This window comes from Misgurnus anguillicaudatus, chromosome 12, assembly GCF_027580225.2.
Source record: "Misgurnus anguillicaudatus chromosome 12, ASM2758022v2, whole genome shotgun sequence".
NCBI classification, from domain to species: Eukaryota; Metazoa; Chordata; class Actinopteri; order Cypriniformes; family Cobitidae; genus Misgurnus; species Misgurnus anguillicaudatus.
The window spans coordinates 29,767,683-29,790,550 of record NC_073348.2 but is presented as its reverse complement, the minus strand read 5'-3'; the positions used below and the strand labels follow the sequence as shown (position 1 = coordinate 29,790,550).

The 22,868-nt window shown below is 38.9% G+C and overlaps 1 protein-coding gene across 39 annotated transcripts in view; it reads right to left on the bottom strand.

The window, feature by feature from the left end:
• The window catches only part of dlg2 (discs, large homolog 2 (Drosophila)), a 277,202-nt gene that overhangs the window by 17,791 nt on the left and 236,543 nt on the right, over positions 1-22,868 (bottom strand). For 37 of the 39 annotated variants that reach the window (XM_073874328.1, XM_073874330.1, XM_073874341.1 and 34 more), the window contains 3 exons: positions 12,737-12,851; positions 5,634-5,810; positions 1,992-2,067 (listed from right to left, as the gene is read on the bottom strand). In XM_073874328.1, the coding sequence (XP_073730429.1) occupies positions 1,992-2,067; positions 5,634-5,810; positions 12,737-12,851 (368 nt within the window). Of the gene's footprint in view, positions 1-1,991; positions 2,068-5,633; positions 5,811-12,732; positions 12,852-16,074; positions 16,187-22,868 lie in introns of those variants that run through there. The other 2 variants (XM_055208346.2, XM_073874351.1) reach the window with 2 other exon arrangements.

Here is a 22,868-nt window from a genome sequence, read left to right as displayed (position 1 = left end):
AAAACACAAAGCATGCAGGAGAGCCATGCTGATCACAAAATCTGTGCTGTGTGCTGTGATGTTAAGGTTAAAGGAATAGTCTACTCATTTTCAACATCAAAATATGTCACTACCCCAACCAAGAATTGTTGACACATCCCTCCACCATCTGTGCGCGCGCACGCAAGCGCCGGAGCGCGCCGCGACGCCCCGACAGCATCCAGCCTAGCCCCATTCATTCAATGGCACCATCCAGAGACAAAGCCAGAAGTGACCAAACACATCAACGTTCCTCCCACTCAAGACGAGCAGCCACACGAGCAAGTTTGGTGGTACAAAACAAAACGCAGCGCTTTTCCAAGCGGATTCAAAAGAGGAACCATACTGTATGGCGCAACAGCACTTTTGGGAGCACTTCGACTCACCTGAAAAGTCCGCTCCCCTTCTCACTCTCATAATGGGAGAGGGAGGGTGTTACTGCGCCGAGTCGAAGCACTCCCAAAAGTGCTATCACGCCATAAAACACAGTTCCTCTTTTAAATCCGCCTAGAAAAGCGCCACGTTTTATTTTGTACCACCAAACTCGCTTGTATAACTACTCGTCCCAAATAGGAAAAACGCTGATGTGTTTGGTCACTTCTAACTTTATCTCCAAATGGCACCATTGAATGAATGGGGCCAAGCCAAATGCCACCGAAGCGTCGCAGCGCACTCCAGCGCCCACCCGCACGCACACAGATGACAGAGGGATGCACCAACAACTCCCAGCCAAGGCAATAACACATTTTAATATTGAAAATGAGTAGACTATTCCTTTAACTGTTTATGGCTATAAATGGGACTAAAAGTTAATGAGGTAACAGAAATGGGACTGGTGTGATTTTGCACTTTGTAATCTGCGAATGTCCAGATCATATTTCATCTCCAAATTTGAAAGAAAAAAATGCTTATATTATGCATAAAGAAAATGATTCAGAGGAAATGTCAATTAAATGGAAACTGCAAAAATAACATCAAACCTAAATCTAGGTGAATTCATTTCTATTATGCAAAATATACCATCTAACTTTCTGTGAATTTTGGTTTGAAATATGACATTTCTTTATACTGTTGGACTTTCATCATGTTATTTCTAATGTTGGGTATATTTGTGGCTTCTGTCTATTGAAATATATCAGTGTAGTGTATGAATAAAAAGGCCACTATTCTCATATTTGTACCCCTGATAAAAACACTCATGGTGCTAAACCTCTCTAATATAAACATATACATACATTAACACATATGAACAAGCCATTTTTAAAACACTGTAATGAAATATATACATTCTGGTGCATTTTAACATCGACACCGAACCACACAACAAATCCTCAAGTCGTCCATCAGTGCCAGCACCCTCCACCCCTCTCCTACCTCCCATCTTCAAGAGACAAAAATGATGCGGAAATCTGCAGGCTTGGCTGTGATGTTGCTATGGATACTAGCGGGACTCGCAAGACTTAAAATCTGAACGGCGCTGCACTCATATGGTGATCTAAAAATACACGCTACAGTACATTCTTTAACTTGATTCACTTTCCTGTTCGATGCACATGATACATATAACTGCGGTTGAATCTATATCAGACCCCATAAAGATTAGAGGAAATACGTATACAGTATGTCAGACTTATTACTCTATACAGTATAAGCTGCCTGTTGGGGTTTGTTTTACCGCAGTACTAAGGCTCACAGTCAGCTGTTACACTGCGACAAATGAAGGTCTCTCTCTCTCACACACAGTTGACTTGAACGAAATAAATAAATTGATGATGACAGGGCATGACAGTCAGGATAGACTGAAGAGAAAGAGATGGACAGATATTGTATTAAACCAGATAGACTGAAGAGGAAAAACAGGCACTGGTAATAAACTGTCATTAAGTTTGAAAAGTGAAAAGTGGGGCGAGCGGATTTTAGGGCACTGACACTGATCAATCTCACACAAGCTTTATTCAACAAACAGCGCTTACCCCTTTAGAGTCGAGGCTACCGGGCTTTGCGTTGAATTTGACTGTCTTTAGACGAGCTCGTTCTTTTCGCTCCACCCTGCCAGAAAAGATGAAGTCACATTTCAGCTTCAGTGCAATCCAGACTTAACAACAGAATTACAAAAAATGTCATAAAATAAATATTCATTAGATGTTAAAGTCAAACACATTGTTCAGAAATTGTGTCTTTGAGTAGACACATTGTTATCCACTTTTACAAGATGTTTAGACATGAATGTGTGTTGGCAGTGTGTGAACACAACCATAAATGGAGAAAAAATCCCCCCTCTCCGTCTTTTTTAATCCCTAACAAAAACAAAGCAGTCTCATTAGACAAGCCCTTTTTGATTCTCTTGTTAACTCTTTCACCGCCATTGACGAGTATCTCGTTTATTAAAAGAAAACATTTGCATGGAAAACGTGTTTCTGTTGATTTTTTATGTTAATCTGTACTACTATCCAGTAGATGGCCAATTTATAAAAAAATATTTACTAATTTTAAACTCTGTGTATGTTTTGAGAATCATTCTGAATCCGATTTCTAACAACATTCCTTCCCAAAATGCAGTTATTTCAGCTTTTTGCTAAAAAAATTTTTTTGAATAAAAATACCAATATTTTTAGGGATGCATCGATACCTATACTGGTATCGGCCTCGATACCACATTTTCTAAAGTACTCGTTAAAAGTCCCCCAATACCACTGTCTGAGAAACGTCTATGTTTAAGCGGCGTGTAAGGGTTTAATGCCTCTTGTGTTGTCCAAAGAGGCAGAGTTTACAACAAACTGAAAAAAAAATACTTGAAATAGTTGCACTGTCACCGTTTAATTTTTTTATAATTATTTATTTTGTAATATGTTGCATACAACATGCTTTTCATTTTAAATAAATGTTCTTAATTCCAAACTAGTCCCTTGATTTTTTGTTAAATTATATGACTAAAGCTGTTACCTGTAAATTTAAATCATGTTTTTTTTATTAAAGGAACACGCCCACATTTTGGGAATTTAGCTTATTCACCGTATCCCCCAGAGTTAGATAAGTCCATACATACTGAGAACTATATTCTCTGAAGACGAAGCACTGCCGCATGGGCGGAGTGATTTGCACAACTCTGACCGAACTCTCTGCTCCTCACCAGGGGCTTCTCGTGTGCTGCGAGCAGATCACTCCGCCCATGCGGCAGTGCTTCGTCTTCAGAGAATATAGTTCTCAGTATGTATACTGTTAAAAGATCGCTGTGTCTCATATCACCTTGTTATTTGTACACGGTTTGACTATACAAATCACAACACATAAATAGGAAAATGATCGCGTTATTTTGTCACTTATTGGGAGCAGTATACTAGCTGGAGCCATGCATTTCCAGTCTTTGTGCTAAGCTAAGCTAGCGGGGGCTGCGTCGGACGGAGTTGCAGCGCGCCCGGAGATGAGAGAGGTGTGTGTGCACTTATCTAACTCTGGAGGATGCTGTGAATGAGCTTGATTCCCAAAGTGTGGGCGTGTTCCTTTAAGTACTCAGTATCTGTATCGGCAAGTACTGAAATGCAAGTACTCATACTCGTACTCGTATTCCAAAAAAGTGGTATCGGTGCATCCCTAAATATTTTGATATCTATATAAAACAGTTTTTTTACCATATTTTTTTAAGCAGAGGGTCTGTTCTTTCATTTGATATATTTGAATGTTTATATATTTTTTGAAGAAAATTTTCCTGAAAGGCATTTTGTGAAACTTTTGTGAAAATCATAAAAAATAGTGGCAAGCAACTTTAAAAAAAAAAGGCTGGCGGGGAATGAGTGAATGTGACATCACACTGATAAAGCTCCACCCACTGACTGACTGGTTAATTTACCCGAAAGCATTTTTAGTGTTTGTACGCACGTTGTAGCGCTAATGAGGCTAAATATACTATTGTCTCCGACTGTAACACAGAAATTGGATCCATTTTAACCAAAAACACTTACTGGTTGGTAATGGAGTAAGGAGCTGTAGCTCATTTGCATGTAAAGGTACAAAACAGCGCTTTTTTGTTTGCCAACCAAATAGGTCATTTTGGACATGTTATAAAAATGATCTGTGGGGTATTATGAGCTTAAATTCCACAGACACATTGAAAGCACACCTGAGACTTATATTACATTGTGTAAAAATGGGCATAATATGTGGCCTTTAAAAATACCCCCGCACCCAAATTCTAGTTGTTTAGAAGTAATGTTGGTCTTAGTTATTGCACCAAAAACAGTGTTAGTTTAATTCATTTAGAAGTAATCAGGTTGTTTTTGGTACTTTACGTTCATAAGATGTCTGAATAGGGGTCGAAAGCAGGGTCAAAAATTAATAGGGGCTGGGAGGTTTCATTTTATGGCTAAAGGGGTAATACATTCTCAGTATAATTATTCAACTTGAGAATTTGTGCTAATTTATTCAAGCATTTTACATAAAATTGTATTTTAACAAAAACTGTGCCTTCATAAAGGTTATAAAAGCCCCTCCAGCAAGCAAATTTTGTTGAAAAGTTCATTTCAAAGTTAAACACTCTGCTCAAAGCACAGCACACAACTTTGATCTCAACTCAACAAGGTTCACTAAACTTGTAAATGTGAAGTTAAAGGACAAGTTCGGTATTTTACACTTAAAGCCCCTTTTGCAGCGATTTTTGTGTGAGCATATCAGTGAACACCCCTGACCCCTCGGTGAGTTTACGTCTTTGCAAACGAAAGTTTAATGCATTTTAGGGAGGAACAATCTGAAAACAGGGCTTTAAGTGTAAAATACCGAACTTGTCCTTTAATAAGGTCAGGCAACTCAGAAATTAAATGTGGGTTGTGCTATTAGAGTAAGTCACCTATTGGAGTGCACATTTATACTATAGAAGTGTATGAGGCTGTTTACACTTGGTAATTTAAGATGTGTTTTCGTCGATCAGATCACAAGTGGACGAGAGAGACATATTACGTTTACACCTGGTATTTAAATCCGTCTCTTTTGTCCACATTCGACCGCTTCTGTCCTAAATACTGTGAGGGGGTGGTCTGTGAGACGGTGGGCGAGTCATTCATCTCTGCAGTCATTCAAACGCGAGTGGGAGTATGATGAGTTTATATGGACGCAAACTAATATTATATCGGAGTCCGCTGCTTATTTAGCAAGTAAACATGCTATATGTTAGAGCTTTCTCTGAATTTTTTGCGCAATTTATGAAATAGGATCGCGCAACTTTCACACGCTTGCAAAATGAAACTGCGGAGATCAGACGCTTTAGTTTTATCAATGAAAGGCTAAAAATAGCGCTGTTCACTGTCTGTTCACGCCAGAAGTCAGAAAAGACGTAAAACTTGTGTATAGTACCTCAGATTAGATAAATGGGCGGAGAGAAGGCGGTCGCGTGTGGCTGTTCGAACACATACAACCACATGTGCGTTCTGCATATCCGATCGAAAGTGGTTGCGACTACCTCTGGATGTGGTTGAAAGTGGTCGAAAGTGGACGAGCTCAAAACGTTTTGAACACTGTTTACACCTGACATTAACGTCGTCCACTTGTGATCCGATCGATGAAAACGCATATTAATGCCAAATGTAAACAGCCTCTATATGATCTACTATGGTGTGTGCTCTCACCTCCTCTTGCTGGGAATGACACCCATCTCCTCACTGTCTCCTTCAGCAGTCACTCTCCTGGCCTGCCACCATTCATCATCAGAGGCATTGATGACGTGAAGGATGTCTCCATATCGGAAACTCAGACCCTGGCTGGGAAGACCGCTGTCCTTCGCCCTCTCGTAGTCAAACAACGCCCTGTGAACACACACATGCACAATAACAGTTTAATAGATTTGTAACATTAATGCAACACTTAAAAAAACTATACAAATAGTTTACTTAAGGAATAATTGACGACGGGCGTTGAATTATTCGAAAATAATGCACACCCAACGGTGGTAATACAGCACGATGTGAAGAGGGCTAAACTTAGAAAATGTTTATATTTAAATTTGAAACAAGCAAGCATAGTTTAAATTACAACCCAATGGGCTAGATTCGTCCTTTTTGACCCAACGCTGGGTTGAAAATAACCCAGCATTTTTTAGAGGTGAGATTTAACCTTTAAATTCAATTATGAATTTCTTCGTAAATGTGATGATCTTATAAAACCTATCACAGTTTACTATGCCCTCCTGCCGTCTGGAATGGGTGAATCACTCTGTGGCGACAGAGTAAATCTCTCATTATTCTCATTGAAGAAATCATCCTAAGAAACAGACCGAAGCTACAAGAATAACCGTGATTCATACACTCAACCTCAAAAGAGACACAAACGAGGACTGTGCTATTTAAAGAGCAGACATTTCAGACCTGATCAAAGACGGACTGAACAGAATATCTCTGCTTATATGTGTCAATTTAAATCTAAACCGTCTAATCAGACTCAACTACTTGTGTGTTTATATTACCATTCTTTACAAAGTTTTTACTGGGTTCAGACACACTGACGTCTTTACAACGCTTTAAAAATAGAAACAGCAATAATCTGATAAAATCACATCATTCATAGCCTTTATTTCTCATTATGACTAACTGTTGTTAAGGTATTAATAGCTTCTCCATTATTTCTTATATTGAATAGAAAAAAACAATGGGTCTCATTCACTAAGCGTGCGTACGCACAAATTTGTGCGCGAGATGTGCGTACGGATGTTTTCACAAACAAATTGTGATTCAACAAAAACTTCTATATCAAAATGTCTTCTAAATGTACACAAAAAATTCAAGAAAAAACCTAAAACCACTGGTACCTAATAATCACGTACGCTATAATCAAATACTAGGCCATAATAATAATGTTTATAATAATGTTGATATATAACATTTACGTTATTATATTTTATATTATAATATTTTCTGTGTTGTATATTATTATACATGATGTATATTATTATTATATACATTATATTATACATTATTATAGCCTACTTTTTCCTACACATATAAAGATGCACGTAATGACAAATCGTCAAACTTTTCTTCCTCACTTTTTAAATCTCTATATGAAAGCGTCTGCTTAATGACTAATGTTAATGTAAATGTAATGAGAAGTCCAAACGTCAATCACTTGATCTCCTGTCTGTTTTATTTATTCTGTACATATTTATTAAATGGCATATTTGTCAACCCATTCAATACTTATTTACTGTTACTCCAGTCGGTGGACAGCAATGGCTTGCTCCTCCCAAATAAAAAATGCAAAGCAAAATGGAACTTTAAATAAATATCATCATGGATTTCTTGTCTAGATTTTTTACCTCGGTGACAAACTGTTCTAAAACTTTCTGCCCTGATATGGAGCTGGTTTGACCATGTTTTATACAAATTACCAACCTTGTGCATGCGGCCGCTCATGTAAAACACACCAAATTCCCTAACGTAAGAACAAGTATAAGAACAAATACACGTACGGTCGTACGCACGTGTTGTGAATTAGGCGGAAAGTTTTCGTGAGAACCAAGTGTGCGTATAAATACGAAAAACGTACAAAAAATTCAGAGGCGATGATTTTCATATTTCATAATTGTTTTATTTTTGCATACATTTTCTCACTTTACTTTTACCCTGCCTCCACAAAAAAAAAAAACTACCGGATCAGGCTGCTTGGGTTAACTACTACATCCTGCAGGGCAGAATGGATAATCCTTTAAACAAGGTAAAAGCCAATGTAATAAACACATCCACACATAAAGACACAAACAGGCTGTCACAGGTGTCTCCTAGGGCAGTGGTTCCCAAAGTTTTTCAGCGTGCGGCCCCCCTTGTGTACGGTGCATTCCTTCGCAGCCCCCTCAAAGAAAATTTGTGACAAAAACTGTTCTAAAACTCTAAATTTTAATTTAAAAAACTTTAAATTATACAAAAAAGTAGTGCTTTTGGTTAGTAGCCTTATTTTTTTTTAGGTTTAATTACACAGAATTCATGATAAATTAATGTATTTCATAAAATGTCATAAAACTTGGGCCCCCCTGGCACCATTTCGCGGCCCCCAGTTTAAAAACCACTGTCCTAGGGGTCTGTTGCACTGAGTACACAATACTAAAGATAACATCCATAATGACAATTAAACCTGTTCATCTATGTTCCGGTTCAGAGTCAGACATTACAAGACCAGCAGGGAAAACATAATGCAAAGGAATTAACATATGCAAGAATATAATTTAAAAAAAAATCTGATCTAGAATAAAAAATAATTGGAGAAAAACGTAAACACAGGCTAAGACACACATACACCCAAGTCATGGAGATTCGCTTCGGACATCTACGAACCAAATAGCCAGTAAATAAAAATGTATATTCAACCAATTTTTCGGAACACACTGATCACGCTGCAATGACACCAAACACTAAACAGCACTTGGGACATTCAGCCCTGATAAAAGCTCTCGGATAACAAGAGGCTCTCCTGAATAAATGTGTGAGATGAGGAGGTAGAGAGAGAGACAATGGGAGAGAAAGTGTCCTTTGCTCACATCACCTCTGTTTTCTACTGCTCTTTGTAGCCATGACAACACATCTGTTTGTTGTCTATGATGTAGATGCAATAAATGTAGATTTGGACAACACAAAACTGGGTTGGAACCAGTGAATGATGTCACTTCCAGTGGGTGACACCTCTCCACTGGCTCTGAAAGCCAAATCCATGATGGGTTGTTTCAAATGATCAACTATGTATCACTGCGTCCTAAACGACTCAAAATAAAAAGCCACAAACGTAACATTACAAGGGAGTGAGGACAAGGCAACCAAAGTGTGCCAAATGCCAAATGTGAGGGTACCCTAAGTTAAACCATCAGTTGGATTTGTATATATTATATCTAACTTAGATAATCTAAGCATATATAAGAGTTTATTTTTAGTTTGGCTAAGCCTTGTCTTTCTAAAGGTACTGGTAGAATAAAATGGTAACATTTTTACGAGGGTGCATCACTAGGATTGAATAATGGACTTTAATGGGGCTGTACAGCACTGCCATTTTCCCTTAGTGGAAACTTTGTTGCTTAGATGTTGCATTTACTGCCTTCAATATTTCTTAAGAGCATGAACCAAAATAACATGAAACAATTTGTTCCTCATACTCTGGTCGTGATCAATACCATCCCAAGGACATGAAATCAATGAATAAGAAAAATGCAGGCTGGCCATACTGCATTGCTGTGAACAGATACCTGATGACAAAAATAATGGATAAAACAGATGTAATTTTATAACCATGCATTGTAAAAACAAATGCACTAAATAGCTACATTTTAAGAGTTAAATTGCTCCTGAACATCTTGTGATGTTTGTAATGTTGTATTACAGCGATATGTGCTTAGTGAATTACTGCCAAGGTCATTTAAGTTAATAATTCAAAGTCGCAATTGTGGATCCATTACGGAAAGTACATACCTAAGAAATGATCTCCACTGTTCTTACAAACAATCATTCATCTTTAATAAAAATCAAAACTTCAATTTAAAAGTCTCTCACACACACTTTAGCACACATGCCTTAGGGAAAAGCAATCATCGGCCTAAAAAGACACTGGGGTTGTTATGGAAACCGCAAGCTAAGTACAGTGCAGATAAATAACGTTTTTTTATATGTGTTTGCTGGCAGATCTTGAGGCCATTACGGTGAATTCAATCCTCCATGGCATCATTACCGCGATGATGCTTCTCACAAACATCCCCAAAACAGCATGTGCCAGTACAGTCTGCAGACAAACACTCAACTTTGCTGTCAAATGACATATTGAGTGATGCTCACTGTGGCCCTTAACATAACAAATAAAACTTATTTTTGATCACCTGATCAGTTTGAGCATTCAGGTAATATAAAGAGTTAAAGTGCAGGTAATGGAAATTTGAGTCCGGCCTGTAAACCCTCATTTTTGTGATCTTTTTCACTATTTAATAACAATAATTCATAAAAAATTTAGATAATACACAGGGACAGTACCCCTTAAACAAGGTCCTAATATGTATGAATTTGCACAAATATGTACCTTTGCGGTAACAATATTTATCAAAGAGGTACTAATATGCACTCTTTGGTACCAAATAGTGACAAATATGAACTCTTTAGTTGCAAATGTGTATCTGTACTTTTTGAATGGGTACTGCCCCATTGATAGCTAGCTAGGAACCATTTTTGTTTTTCTGGCAGTTTACAGTTAGAAAAAATGGCCAAAACATGCAAGTACGGAAAATTGGAGATATCAAATTAACCGTTTCTCGCCATGAATACAGCCATAGATGGAATCCGGAATGGTGTATAAATAAATAAAGAAGACGAGCATACAAATCATTGGGCCATTGGGATAGCAGATGCTCATGTGCTTTCAAATGGTAAAAAGTCAAAATAAATTTGCAAAGCTATTTTAGAAAACCTTAGAATCATATATTTGTATATTTCAACTGATTAAAGGCTTAAACAAATATGCATGTTATGGTTAAATAATTCAAGTAAATAAAAAAAATATATTATTATTATTTTGTACAGTAATAAGAAATAACCAAAGATTTCCAAATATCAGCTGTGCTACCATGCCATTTTAGATTTATGCCCGTTCATCAAAATAAATTTTACAGTTATTATAGTATAACCTAAATACAATTATAAGTGCATTGCATTTTCAGACGCCACCAGTATTACAGAATGACCCTAATACTAAAAGAGGAAATGCACACCAACTGAAGGACAAAATCTTTGGTTTAATATTGATTGTGTCGGTCTTGCAGTACTACTGAAGCATGGCTAAATCTGTGTGTGTGTGTACAGTGTGTAATAGCAACAGTAACAACATGTATATGTGTAAAACCCAGTGCTCAGCAGAATCGGGTACATCCACGGGTAGTGAAGGGCCAACGTTTTTCCACTACAGCAAATAGTATGTGCAAAAGATAAATTGTGAAAAGTGAGAGCTGCCTCTGTCCTCAGCAAAATGAGTGTAGCGTTTTCAAGATAAAAGCTGAAGCCATCAGCATGTCATGGGAAAAAGCATTACGTTACATGCACGGCGCGCAGACTAGCAGGAACTGGTGCAGATAATGTGACACATCCGCTCTTTGTGGATATATGTAATATTTAAAAGCCCCTAAGAGTAAGGTTGGGCGGCACAGGGATGTGTGGATCTGCAGTCTCGTATATGGGTGGGATACAGTATGCGGGGTAAGATTAATACTTTTTTGGGATTGTTGAAACCTTTGTCTTAAAAAAATGTTTTTGTCCTGTTACTATCATTATCAACTTCTTACTAACACAGAAAGAGAATAAAATCAAACCAGACATTGCGATTTTCATCTGCACTGCAATACACTGAACTTTTCATGCATAATGAGTGAGACAAATCTGAATCTTCTTCACAATCACACACATGGAAGATGTGTGTTGTTATGGTAACATGCTAATGCTACTGCAGTGAGACTTTTATTTAGGATGTAAATATGCGATGCATGCATCTGTACACTTCGGCTTTAGAGACACTGTGATGTTGATTTGTTGTGACAGAGACACGGCCGATTGAAGAAAATCACTCAATAAATGACTCATTCGATACTATCAGTCTGTGAATATTGTGCATGCATTGCTTATAAATGGACTTTCTATTTACAGAAACATGCCTCTGAATTCATCACATCAGAACTCTAATGCATCTCATTGCTCAGCGGAGACAACCTGGAAATTATGGTTTAGTCATAAATCTTGTTTGCCATCTACAGACTGAACAGAAGTTTGCGAAGACTGCAGCATTATTTTTCAAACCACAATTTATCTTCTTTCTCAACTGTAGAAATCTACATGCGTTTAGTATATCTAACAGAGAAGTCAATTTATTAAGTTTTGGTACATTTTTAAGTTTTAAAGAATGTTTGTGCATTGTGTTCTTCAGTAAATGTATGACTCCCTACAAGGTCTGATTTCCGGTTGCAACCACGCTCTGCAAACCGGTCCAACATCCGGCTCTACGGTCCAGATGACTGTCAATGGCACAATACAATTATCCGGCACCCACAGAGGAAGCCTACGGCATTACACCGCAGGTGAGAAGGAGATACTGAGCATGATGTACATCAGGAGGAGAGAAGGTGTACTGTATGTGAGCGTGATTGCTGACTGGAGAGCTATGGATAACCACAGGTGCGTCAGTACTGTCGAAACTTTCCAGCTAAAGCCAAATCAGCGATCTACAGCTGCCAGCTCATGAGGAACTTACATTAGGAATATATAAAGATTTTTAGGCCTTTTGCTTGTATATTAGTAAGTACAGTAAATACTGTATATGATATTCCACTCCTCGCTGATCTAGCATCAAAGACAGTATAAACCTCTTACTGTGTGTGTGTGTCTGGAGGGAGAGCAGAGGGGACGCTGATGAATTCTGACTGTTTTGAAGTCAGAATTGAACTCTTGTTGGTTCACACCCAAACCCCTAAAGTGTTTGCGTGTGTAATAAACATCTCGCCCCGGGCTAGAAACACATCCCGTAGCCTTGAGAGACCAGGGTCATGTTCACATAAATTCAACATTAGTGCCACGCAACAAGACCGAGAACTGCACTTAGAGAAACAGCTCATCGCATAATTTCATGTTCGGGGAAATGTTGGCATTTCAGAGTCCCATCTGTGTTGGCAAAAACACAGCGAATGAATTAGTATATGAGAAAGCGCGGCGTTTTCTGAGAAAGTCCTTACCTGACATAGAGGGAGCGTTTCTGATTGGTTCTTAGGGACCCGGATCCGGAGCTCATGCTGTGGTTCATCATCTGCTCTCGTAAGTCATGAATTTTGGCCTCGAAACGCCCGTACTCTGTAAAAACAAACACAACCGAGCAAATGTTAACAATTTTTTGCGAGAAAAAACTGTTTAAAACCATAGAATCAATAAGCAGGGCTCTTTGGGAAATGCTGTCCTCCATTAAGGATGTGGTACTGTAGTGGCTTAGTGTATGAGACGACAGGTCAGATCGATATAGGCAACCCAGCTGAAAGGCTGCCCTGCTACTGTAACTGTGTTGACTTATTGCAGAGAGAGAGAGAGAGAGAAAGAGAGAGAGAGATATTAAGTTCCCTGCCTCTTACATGTCTTCATGAAATATTCTGTCTAATTTAATAATGTTTTCAGCTATTCATAAGACTATCATGCGGTACGACTCAGCTCAGTTTAGTACATTTTATTTTATTATACAAATTTGATGCGACAGCAGCACAGAAATGTCTGCAGATTACATCTGGACATGGTTTAAAAAACAAATTATCCTTTGCCGACCACACTAAACTATTTTTGTCTTATCCCCACCATAATGCTAAAATCTGCACCCAGATTTCACTGTTTTTAAGACATCTGTTCAGGTTTGTTTGCATCAAAGTGTGTTTTAGTCCTATCGGCACTAACTCAAATTTGTAGACCTCTTACAGTGAATAAAACACAAGCTTAAACTTGCAACCTAACTTTTCATTATTTAAAGGGACACTCCTCTTTTTTTGAAAGTTTAACCTTTTTTCAGCTTCCCTAGAGTTAAAGATTTGATTTGATTTTTACCATTTTTAGAACCCATTCAGTTGATCTCCGGGTCTGGCGGTACACTTTTAGCATAGCTTAGCATAATCCATTGAATCTGATTAGACCATTAGCATCGTGCTCAACAATATCCAATGAGTTTCGATATTTTTCCTATTTAAAACTTGACTCTTCTGTAGTTACATCGTGTACTAAGAACGACGGAAAATTAAAAGTTGTGATTTTCAAGGCAGATATGGCTAAGAACTATACTCTCATTCTGGCGTAATAATCAAGGACTTTGCTGCTGTAACACGGCTGCAGCAGGCTTAGTGATATTACGCAGTGCCCGAAATAAGTTCCCTTGGTTACTTTCAATAGCAGAGGACTATTTTCAGGCACTGCGTATAAGGCAGCAAAGTCCTTGATTATTACGCCAGAATGAGAGTATAGTTCCTAGCCATATCGGCCTAGAAAATCGCAACTTTTAATTTTCCATCTGTCTAATACACAAAGGAACTACTGTACAGAAGAGTCAAGTTTTAAATAGGAAAAATATCGAAGCTCTTTGGTTATTTTTGAGTGCGATGCTAATGGTCTAATCAGATTCAATGGATTATGCTAAGCTATGCTAAAAGTGGTACCGCCAGACCCGGAGATCGGCTTAATGGATTCCAAAATGGTAAAAATCAAATGTTTAACTCTAGGGGAGCAGGGAAATTAGCATAAAAAAAGGAGTGTTGCTTTAAAAATGCTGTTAAACACTTTGTGTAATGTATCCAATACAACTGTTAAAATAACAACATACAGTACCTTATTTGGGATGGGGGTCAGGGGGTACCTTTTAAGTAGAAGGATAAGACCACCCACAACCTTGTAATTCGCACCCTGGATCAAATCCAACCAAGTAAACCAATGATAATTAGTTGTGGAATCTCATCATCTCCATAATATTAAAAAAACAAAAAATCTGGACATGTGAAATTATTTTGACCTCATAAACGTCTGAAACAAGACTAACAAGCCTTAAAGGGATAGTTCACCCAAAATGAAAATTCTGTCATAATTTTCTCTTTCTCGGGTTGTTCAAAAACTGTTTGAACTTCTTTTATCTGATGAACACAAAAGAAGATATTTTGATAAATGTTGGTATAAGCACACAGCTGATTGTAACCATTGACTTTCATAGTAGGAAAAACAAATACGATGAAATCCAATGGGTACAGTCAACAGTGTGCTTACCATCATTTATCAAAAATCTTCTTTAACATTTATTACAATACTTCCATAATATTTGTTTTTCCTACTATGGAAGTCAATGGTTACGGCAGCTGTGTGCTTACCATCACTTATCAAAATATCTTCTTTTGTGTTCTTCAAAATTAAAGAACTCATACAGGTTTAAAACAACATGAGGGTGAGTAAATGATGACCAATTTTTTATTTTTGGGTGAACTATCCCTTTAATTCAAAGATTTGCTCTCTTCACAATGCACACACATGGTAATCCAGTGCACAGCATTGCAGTTAAGGGTGCTGCACACCTCAGCCCTGTATCAGCATACAACTACATCTGCTGCTGAGACTAGCACATGAACATAATGCTCACTCAATCTGAGCGCTCAGCAAGACTATTGGGCTCAACCTGTGCATGATGATGATGATACATTTTTATCTCAATTTATCTCAAACTAAAAAAGCATGAGTTATGCATATTTTATATGGGTGTGAGAATCTTTAAGCACTCAGCCTGTCCTTGCATTAAACTCAAAGGTCAAGTGACAAGTACATTTTGTCACTGTGCTGCGGGCAATGGAGAACAACAATTACAGTGATGATACAATCAGCAAAGTGCAGCACAAAGCAAGTTTTAAAGAAACGTGCGCTTGCAAATATATCCATATTTCTTCCACTAAAGTGTTACAGGCATTCAAATCACTTCAACCTCAGGCAACTCTTGCTCTACCTCTGATGGCCTCAATGTTAAAGACTGAAGAATAAAAAGCAACCTCTTGCTAAGCAAGCAAGATTTTGATATGCAGAAAAAGATGTACAGTAAAGAGAGAAAGGGAGACAGAAAGAGTCTTGGAGTGGTGCATAGCCCAGACATGGATAACACAGAGAGCCAAAAACAAAGTGAAGCACTCAGCCTGAACAAATCCACAATGAAAGAACGCTACCGACCGATTTTTTGGAAATATCAGTAAAAAAAATTATTTTGCATTCCTAAATGAAAGAAAAGTTGTCTCAATTGGTGCAGAAGTATATCCAACAGTCAAGTTTTTCAATTGTCACTCGAGGCAAAAATGTGTCAAAATCGCTTGCAGTTTGAACATTATTTGCATTTTAACGCATGCAACTGAACTGAATCCCACAACCTCACACTACTGGCAAACACACACACGTGCTCACAAACACACTTGAATGGAAAGCAAGCAGCAACACAGCAGAAAAACATACAAAAGGAGAGGCTTGATGATGAAGTGAAAGATTAATGATAGAACGAATAAAAGAAAGAATACAAAAATCTCACTTTTGGAGGATGCTCGCGGACTGCAGCAGCGTGAGAAATTGACCGCTCCCTACACACAAGCAATGAATGCCGCTCTACCATCTCCTCTACTCTTTCTCTCTCTCTCTCATGCACTCTCATCCAAACCCGCTCCCATTGGCTGAAACTCTAGAGTGGGCGGGGCTAAGAGTCTTAGAGATTCTACTCCCCTTGATGTCACCCAGATCAAAAGCCATGCTGGATTTTCTCTCTTAACGTCGGCTTTGTGGTTTCAATCTGCAGCGTATTAGCTCGCATAAAGGTAAACAAGCCACAAATCCAGCAAATATTTTTGCTCACACTGTCCTTTCAAACTTGTTACTTTCCCAGGCATATGATGAGAATTTGTGCACATAACTATAGCAGGATACAGCCATTAAATCAAGTGATGTGGCACATGATTGATTTACTATTAAATGCTGATGGAAATAAAGAGGGCTAAAGATATTTAATAATCTTTACATTTATGCATTTGGCAGATGCTTCCTTAAGCCATAAAGGACACTGCAATTTTTTTTTTAAATATGCTCATTTTCCCAGTTCCCCTAGAGTTACACATTTGTTTTTTTTTACAGTTTTGGAAACCATTCAGCCGATCTCCGGGTCTGGCAGTACCACTTTTAGCATAGCTTAGCATAATCCATTGAATCTAATTAGACCATTGGCGTCGCGCTAAAGAATAACCTGGCGTGGTAATCGGGGACTTTGCTGACGTGGCATGGCTGCAGCAGGCGCACTGATATATTCCCATTGGTAGCTTTCAATAACGGGGGACTATTTTCGGGCACTGCGTAATATGATTGCGCCTCCTGCAGCCATGTTACGGCAGCAAAGAACTTGATTATTACGCCAGAATGATAGTTCATAGCCTTATCTGCCTAGAAAATCGCAACTTTTAATTTGTTGTCGGCCTTAGTACACAATGTAACTACAGACGAGTTAAGTTTTAAATAGGAAAATGTCAACACTCTTTGGTTATTTTTTAGCGTGATGCTAATGGTCGAATCAGATTCAATGGATTATGCCAAGCTATGCTAAAAGCGGTACCGCCAGACCCAGAGATCGGCTGAATGGATTCCAAAACGCTAAAAAAGTGAAGCACTCAGCCTGAACAAATCCACAATGAAAGAAGGTTGCCGACCTCAAGATTTTTTTGCCACAAGTGGAAATAGAAATATTTATTTTGCGTTCCTAAATGAAAGAAAAGTTGACTCAATTAGTGCAGAAGTATATCCAAAAGTCAAGTTTTTCAATTGTCACTCGAGGCAAAAAAGATTCAATGAATTATGCTAAGCTATGCTAAAAGTGGTACCGCCAGACCCGGAGATCGTCTGAATGGATTCCAAAACGGTAAAAATCAAACGTTTAACTCTAGGGGAGCTGGAAAATGAGAATATTTTCAAAAAAGGGGAGTGTCCCTTTAAAAGTATAGTCTGTTTTCACGTTTACACGAACGGTCAAATGCACAGCCTTGCAAAGCATAGTTTATTTGACTTGTACGTGTACACAGATCGACGCATGCGCATTGCAACAAAATGCAATGCATCTCCTGGGCTACATACTACATTCTCCTGCATGCGAAAAGTAAAAAAGTAACTTACATGGCATTACAAAGTACAACATTTTTTTTAAATAAAATGAATGGCCTTTTGAGCTGCTAATACTATGATCAACCACTGAGCTATACAGTAACACAATTTAGTGTTAAGGTGTCAACCTCAGGCTAATAACATTGTAAATGCTTGCATATACTTTTCCCGGTTAACAGTGGATTCAAATCAAACATTTGTTTTACATTATTTGTTTCCCCTGGGGTTCGAACCCATGACCTTTGTGTTGCTAACGCAATGCTCCACTAGCTGAAAACATCTGTCTGTTTATATCTTTCTCTAAAATATGTTTTCCCAAACAGCTGCATGTAAACATATGTCTTGATTGTGCACATATGCCTGTGTTTTACATTTCTGAATCTTGATTCTGTATTATCGCACCTGTTTCTGTGAAGGTGGGCCATATACATTCGTTTGAGTCTGGGTGATTTACTGTATATGTGTTAATAAAGGACAGCTCGTATAGTCTCATTAGCTGCTGAGCGGCGACACCTACATGACAAATAGAGGCACATCCTCGATGGGTAAAGAGAGCAACAGTGCACCAGCAGGTAAATGTGAACAACAGAAGAGCCAGTGTGACATTTCCAAGGAAACAGAGACTATAAATTACACCAACATCATTTGTAATATGTCAGTGTGCACGTCACAGCCTTTTAACCAAGCTAACCCATCTAGAGTCTGCAGCAGAGAGATAGGAAGACAGTGGCGAGTACAGGCTGAAATGATTCAGCTTATGATAGTTTGTTTTGTATTAACAGCAGCTTAGGGGTGATAAGGCGGTCTAAAGGAGATATGTGTGTAAACAGCCGTCCTATTAGGGTAGTTTATGTCCTATTTGGTCTCCTGTTTGGCCTACCGAGCATCTCCCAATGGCGGTTGTCTTGCAGCCCTATGAAACCACAGTATTATTTTGGCCACAAAAAACCCTGTGGGATTGAAGCCAAATATTGTCAAAAGTTGGCAAACAGTCCAGCCCGTTAGAGAAATATATACTCACAAACAACCCATAGGGTGTTCTAAAAAAACCTTCTCAGGCTTGAACATTTGCATTTGGCAGATGCTTTAAAATACAGTGTAAGTCATTCATGTCATTTATTTGTGTGTTTCGTGGGAATCAAAACCAGAACATTGACACAAGAACCAGGAACTTTGTAGAACTTAAATGAACACTTAAAACATTTCCATTTTTTATATTGTCAATGAGCAAAGCTAATAGTAATATAATGCTCTTAGTGGTTGCTAAGTAATTGGCAGAGTGTTCTGGTCGCTAGGGTGTTATGCGAATGCCAGCATGTTCTGAGTGGTCTCACTGGTGTTCTGAGTGGTTGAAATGCATTACCAGGGTGGTCTGAGTGGTCGCTAAGGCGTTCTGAGTGGTTGCTATGTGACTGTCAGGGTGTTCTGAGTGTTACCTAGGGTGTTCTAAATGGTTGCTATGGTGTTCTGAGCGGTTGCTATGTGATTGCCAAGGTGTTCTGTGTGGTAGCTAAGGTGGAGTGGTCATTACGTGATTCCCAGGGTGTTTTGGTGGGTCACTAGGGTGATCTGAGTAGTTGCTATGGTGTTCTGAGCGGTTCCTATGTGATTACTAGGGTGTTCTGAGTGATATCTGGGGTGTTCTGAGTGGTAGGCAAGGTGTTCTGAGTGGTCATTACGTGATACCCAGGGTGTTTGGGGGGGTCACTATAGTGATCTGAGTGGTCTCCATGTTGTTCTAAGTGGTTGAAACGTGATTACCAGGGTGGTCTGAGTGATATCTGGGGTGTTTTGAGTAGTACTGTAGGTAAGGTGTTCTGATTGGTCATTATGTGATTGTCAGGGTGTTTTGGGGGGGTCACTAGGATGTTCTGAGTGGTCGCTAAGATATTTTCAGTGGTTGCTATGTGACTGCCAGGGTGTTCTGGGTGATAGCTGGGGTGATCCGAGTTGTAGCTAAGTTGTTCTGAGTGGTCATTATGTGATTGTCTGGGTGTTTTGGGGGTCACTAGGGTGTTCTGAGTGGTCGTTAAGATATTTTTAGTGGTTGCTATGTGACTGCCAGGGTGTTCTGAGTGATATCTGGGGTGTTTTGAGTGGTACTGTAGGTAAGGTGTTCTGATTGGTCATTATGTGATTGTCAGGGTGTTTTTTTTTGGGGGGGGGTCACTAGGATGTTCTGAGTGGTCGCTAAGATATTTTCAGTGGTTGCTATGTGACTGCCAGGGTGTTCTGGGTGTTAGCTGGGGTGATCCGAGTTGTAGCTAAGTTGTTCTGAGTGGTCATTACGTGATTGTCAGGGTGCTTTAGGGAGGGTCACTAGGGTGTTGAATGGTCATTTTGTGATTGTCAATGTGTTTTAGGGGGTCACTAGGGTGTTCTGAGTGGTCGCTAAGATATTTTCAGTGGTTGCTATGTGACTGCCAGGGTGTTTGGAGTGATATCTGGGGTGTTTTGAGTGGTGGGTAAGGTGTTCTGAGTGGTCATTATGTGATTGTCTGGGTGTTTTGGGGGGTCACTAGGGTGTTCTGAGTGGTCGTTAAGATATTTTCAGTGGTTGCTATGTGACTGCCAGGGTGTTCGAAGTGATATCTAGGGTGTTCTGAGTGGTGGGTAAGGTGTTCTGAGTGGTCATTATGTGATTGTCTGGGTGTTTTGGGGGGTCACTAGGGTGTTCTGAGTGGTCGTTAAGATATTTTTAGTGGTTGCTATGTGACTGCCAGGGTGTTCTGAGTGATAGCTGGGGTGATTTGAGTGGTAGATAAGTTGTTCTGAGTGGTAATTACGTGATTGTCAGGGTGTTTTAGGCGGGTCACTAGGGTGTTCTGAGTGGTCGCTAAGGTATTTTGAGTGGACGATAGGGTGGTCGGTGTGATTGCTATATGATTCCCAGGGTGTTCTGAGTGGTCACCAGGGTGTTCTGATTGGTTGCTATGTGATTCCCAGGGTGTTCTGAGTGGTATCTAGGGTGTTCTGAGTGGTCACTAAGGTGTTCTGATTGGTTGCTATGTGATTCCCAGGGCATTCTGAGTGGTAGCTAAGGTATTCTAAGTGGTTGGTAGGGTGTTCTGAGTGGTTGCTATGTGATTCCCAGGGTGTTCTGAGTTGTAGCTAGGGTGTTATGAGTGGTCACTAGGGTGTTCTGATTGGTATCTAGGGTGTTCTGAGTGGTCACTAAGCTGTTCTGATTGGTTGCTATGTGATTCCCACAGTGTTCTGAGTGGTAGCTAAGGTATTCTAAGTGGTCGGTAGGGTGTTCTGAGTGGTTGCTATGTGTCTGCCAGGATGTTCTAAGTGGTTGCTGTGATTGCCAGGGTGTTCTTAGTGGTTGCTGTGAATGCCAGGGTGTTCTAAGTGGTAGATAAGGTGTTCTGAGTGGTCGCTAAGGTGTTCTGGGTGGTCACTTGGGTGTTGTAAGTGAGGCTGTTCTAAGGGGTCATTATGGTGTTCTGAGTGGTCCCTAAGGTATTTTGAGTGGACGTTAGGGTGTTCTGAATGATTGCTATGTGTTCTGAGTGGTAGCTAGGGTGTTCTTAGTGTTGCTGTGATTGCCAGGGTGTTCAGAGTGGTCGCAAAGGTGTTCTTAATGGTTGCCATGAGATTGCCAGGGTGTTCTGAGTGGTCGCTAAGGTATTCTAAGTGGTTGTTAGGGTAATCTGAGTGGTTGCTATGTGACTGCCAGGGTGTTCTGAGTGGTGCTAAGGTATTCTAAGTCGACGTTAGGATGATTTGAGTGGTTGCTATGTGGTTCCCAGGGTGTTCTAAGTGGTTGCTAGGGCATGCTTAGTGGTTGCTGTGCTTACCAGGGTGTTCTGAGTAGAAGCTACAGTGTTCTGAGTGGTCACTAGGGTGTTCTTAGAGGTTGGTAGGAGATTGCCAGAGTGTTCTGAGAGGTAGTTAAGGTGTTCTGAGTGGTCGCTAACGTATTCTAAGTGGTCGCTATGCTGTTCTGAGTGGTTGCTATGTGATTGCCAGGTTGTTAGTGGTTGTTTAAGTGATTGCTTACCATCCCAAGCCAAAATAATTTGCTAAATGTTTAATAAAACATTATTATTTCATGTAACCCTAAGTATGAGCAACAGAAATCATAATGGTTGCATTAGCCCTACCTACAAAACCATTTATAAAGGACATGATCCTAAAATCACTGACAACAAAATTAAGAATATTGGCCACAGGGAGAGAGATAATGCTTATCAGAAGGTTAAACTAATTAAACCACTTTGTTTTTTCACAAGCAATTACAAAACAACCAGAACACGATTATAAATCAGCCCTAAATCCCACTGTCTGAATGTTGACCTTTAAATTAGTGCAGCCAAAAATACATGCATTTTGTACAAACTGTCACAGTATTGTAGTTCTTCTTTACAAAGATGCATTGACACTGGAACCGCGGTTCATTAAAAAGAATAAGAAAAAGAGAGCTGAGATTAGTCATTTTGATAGGACAACAAATATTACAGTAAAATATGACTTATTCAGACCTCTGGCTATCTAACATAATGGTTAATGACCTGATAGCTGCTGACGGTATGTTTACACATGCAAACATAAGACAATACGTTTCAGAACTTTATGGCAACAGGGGATGTCATTTAATAAAATTCTTGTAATCTCTACCTGTTCCTGTTTGTAACCATGTTTGTAAGCTAAACCTTGGCTAGAAAATAAACTCATTTGTTAATTAAATTTGTCCAAAACTTCCTTTGGGGATGTTCTCAAAAGTAAAACTGCTAAAGTAAATTTTATTATATTCTAAAAATGCAAACCTTCCAGAGGGTGGCCGAGTTATAATTTGGTTTAATCTGAATGACACTGCAAAGCATTTTTACTCTCTATTTTTGTCTTGTTTTCCAGCAAAATTCCTAAACAACCACGGAACAAGATGTACTTACTTAGGAGTCATTAGCAAAAAAATAACTAAATTGTTTGTACATAAAGCAAGAAAAACTATTTACAAATGTAAAATAATATCAAAATATATTCTCTGAAAAGTCACACTTTTTTCTTTTAGCTAAATTAAATTATTATTATTTTTAATTTTGTTAATATTCCTACCCTTCCCTTTTTGCAATGTAATTATTAAAGACTATTATGTATACTCTAAATGTATAATGTGAAAATGTGTGGATTTCCCTCAGATGTTTAGGTCCGTCACTGGGTGTCTATTGTGTTTACTGTATG